This window comes from Anneissia japonica, unplaced genomic scaffold (assembly GCF_011630105.1).
Source record: "Anneissia japonica isolate Jap-2015-1 unplaced genomic scaffold, ASM1163010v1 scaffold38694_len2048_cov188, whole genome shotgun sequence".
Taxonomy (NCBI): Eukaryota; Metazoa; Echinodermata; class Crinoidea; order Comatulida; family Comatulidae; genus Anneissia; species Anneissia japonica.
The window spans coordinates 1-1889 of NW_022742030.1; the positions used below are offsets into that span (position 1 = coordinate 1).

The window sequence follows — 1889 nt, forward strand, 5'->3', positions numbered from 1 at the left end:
AAAAAAAAATGCTTACCCGATATTTTCAAGATCATTGTTTGTAGGGTTTGTAGGGATTTTGCAACAAAGTTTTCATTGTGCTAGTATCTCAGCTAGAACATAACAGTTATTCTCTATTTTGCTTCATGGATATAGTGCCTTTGACACAAATAGGTTGTCAATCTCAAACCCAATTTTTCGATTGGAAGCCCACATGCACCACACCACACCATATGCTCGCACTGTAACCAACATAGGTTCCATTTCTGAAATAAAAATATGGCATTTTAAAATCTTGTTAAATGTTCTTTAAAACCACTATTTAGGTGTGTGTTATGATGTAATAAATGATATGATATGGACCTGTTCAAATGATTGGGTTGATCAGTGGTACAATCCTGGGCTTAGGGCCCCTCACCATGTCCACCGTCAACTTGGAGTGGAACCTCCAACTCAACAGCAGCCACCCTCAGGTAAGTCTGTTATATCATCATTTACAGTACATATATTTCTATAATTACTTTGTCACTGGCTAGGAGTGTATGGAAATACAGTGTACTTATATTCTTCCCTGAGATCTACTGTATTATTCAAAATTGTAGAGACCAATTCTTTTCATTGCATTGCAATTTTTTTTTTTGTAGTTTAGTATTTGTTTCTTTTTTTAAAACTTGATTGTTGTTGTTGAACTTAGCAAGAAAAGCATCCATTCTCATTAATGAATTATTGAACCTTCCAGAAGATACATTACCAATATCAGAAGTAATCAGTCAACTGCTTCTCCATATCGGAAGTACCTGCTGTCACAAGGCTCATAGTGATCTTCTGATGACATCTCTTGGACGGATCCTGCTTGGACAGCAAGCGGTAGACATGCCATTCCTGATTAGGGTTCAACAGATCTTGAAGATTGCTCTGGACAATAAAAACATGCAAACGGCTCAATGTATGTTGATGGTTTTACAAGTGGTCATCAAGTCATCCATGTTTAAGAGGAAGAGTGATGTGGAGATTGAACTTCTGCAAAAGAACAGAGCAGCTCTCTGGCACATCTTGACAGCCAAGGATGACCACATTACGGAAGGAGCACAGCAGGAAGCCTGTCTTGTTCTCAGGTTAGAGCTTTGATCAAACTTTAGTTCTGGTAAATTAGTTTACATGAGCTTGTTCTTATTAGAATTGAACCTGTCGGAGCCTTTATGTATTTTTACAATAAGTTTGCTCACTTAAAATATGCTATGTTGTTAAAATGATTAAATAATACGAGTTGTTAAATTTGGTTTGATGGCAATGAGTTATGGAGTTTGCTGGATATCCAGGATGCCATTTTACACATGCACCAAGGATTGTCAGTAGAAAATATATCACTGCACTTGTAGGTGCAATCCCATTCACAAAAATCTCAATATGAGGTTTAGGAAGTAGAGTTGTTTTGGTTGTGTGAAAAATTCCTGTAACACTGACAGGAATTGAACATAGGCCCCTGGTATTGGAGGGTGAGCATCTTAACCGCCAAGCTGTTCAACTCCAACCTACAGCTTCAGGCCACACAAATGAGTTTAATCCAAAAAAATACCTATTTACCATTAATTTGCTTGATGTGTTTTTGATTAATGATGTACCACTTCTGTCATTTGCCATCAAGCAAATTTTTGGACAATGTATTTGGTGGTCTTTCTTTTTTTTGGATTGTTTACTTCACATTTCCTTTATATTTATATATTATTATATAAATGAAAAGACATGCAAATAGGATAGACCCGTAACAGATACCTTAAACTGACAATGGAATGTACCACTTCTGTCATTTGCCACCAAGCAAATTTTTGGACAATGTATTTGGTAGTCTTTCTTTTTTTGGATTTGTTACTTCACATTTCCTTTATATTTATATATTAATATATAAATGA

The 1889-nt window shown here is 35.8% G+C and overlaps 1 protein-coding gene across 1 annotated transcript; it reads left to right on the forward strand.

The window, feature by feature from the left end:
* Positions 1-305: 305 nt before the first annotated feature.
* LOC117118936 (probable E3 ubiquitin-protein ligase HECTD4) lies at positions 306-1094 on the forward strand (the record flags this gene model as incomplete). Its single annotated transcript, XM_033263668.1, has 2 exons — positions 306-452; positions 719-1094. Coding segments are annotated over 2 exons (523 nt in total), but the record flags the coding sequence as incomplete, so codon positions are not given.
* Positions 1095-1889: the final 795 nt, after the last annotated feature.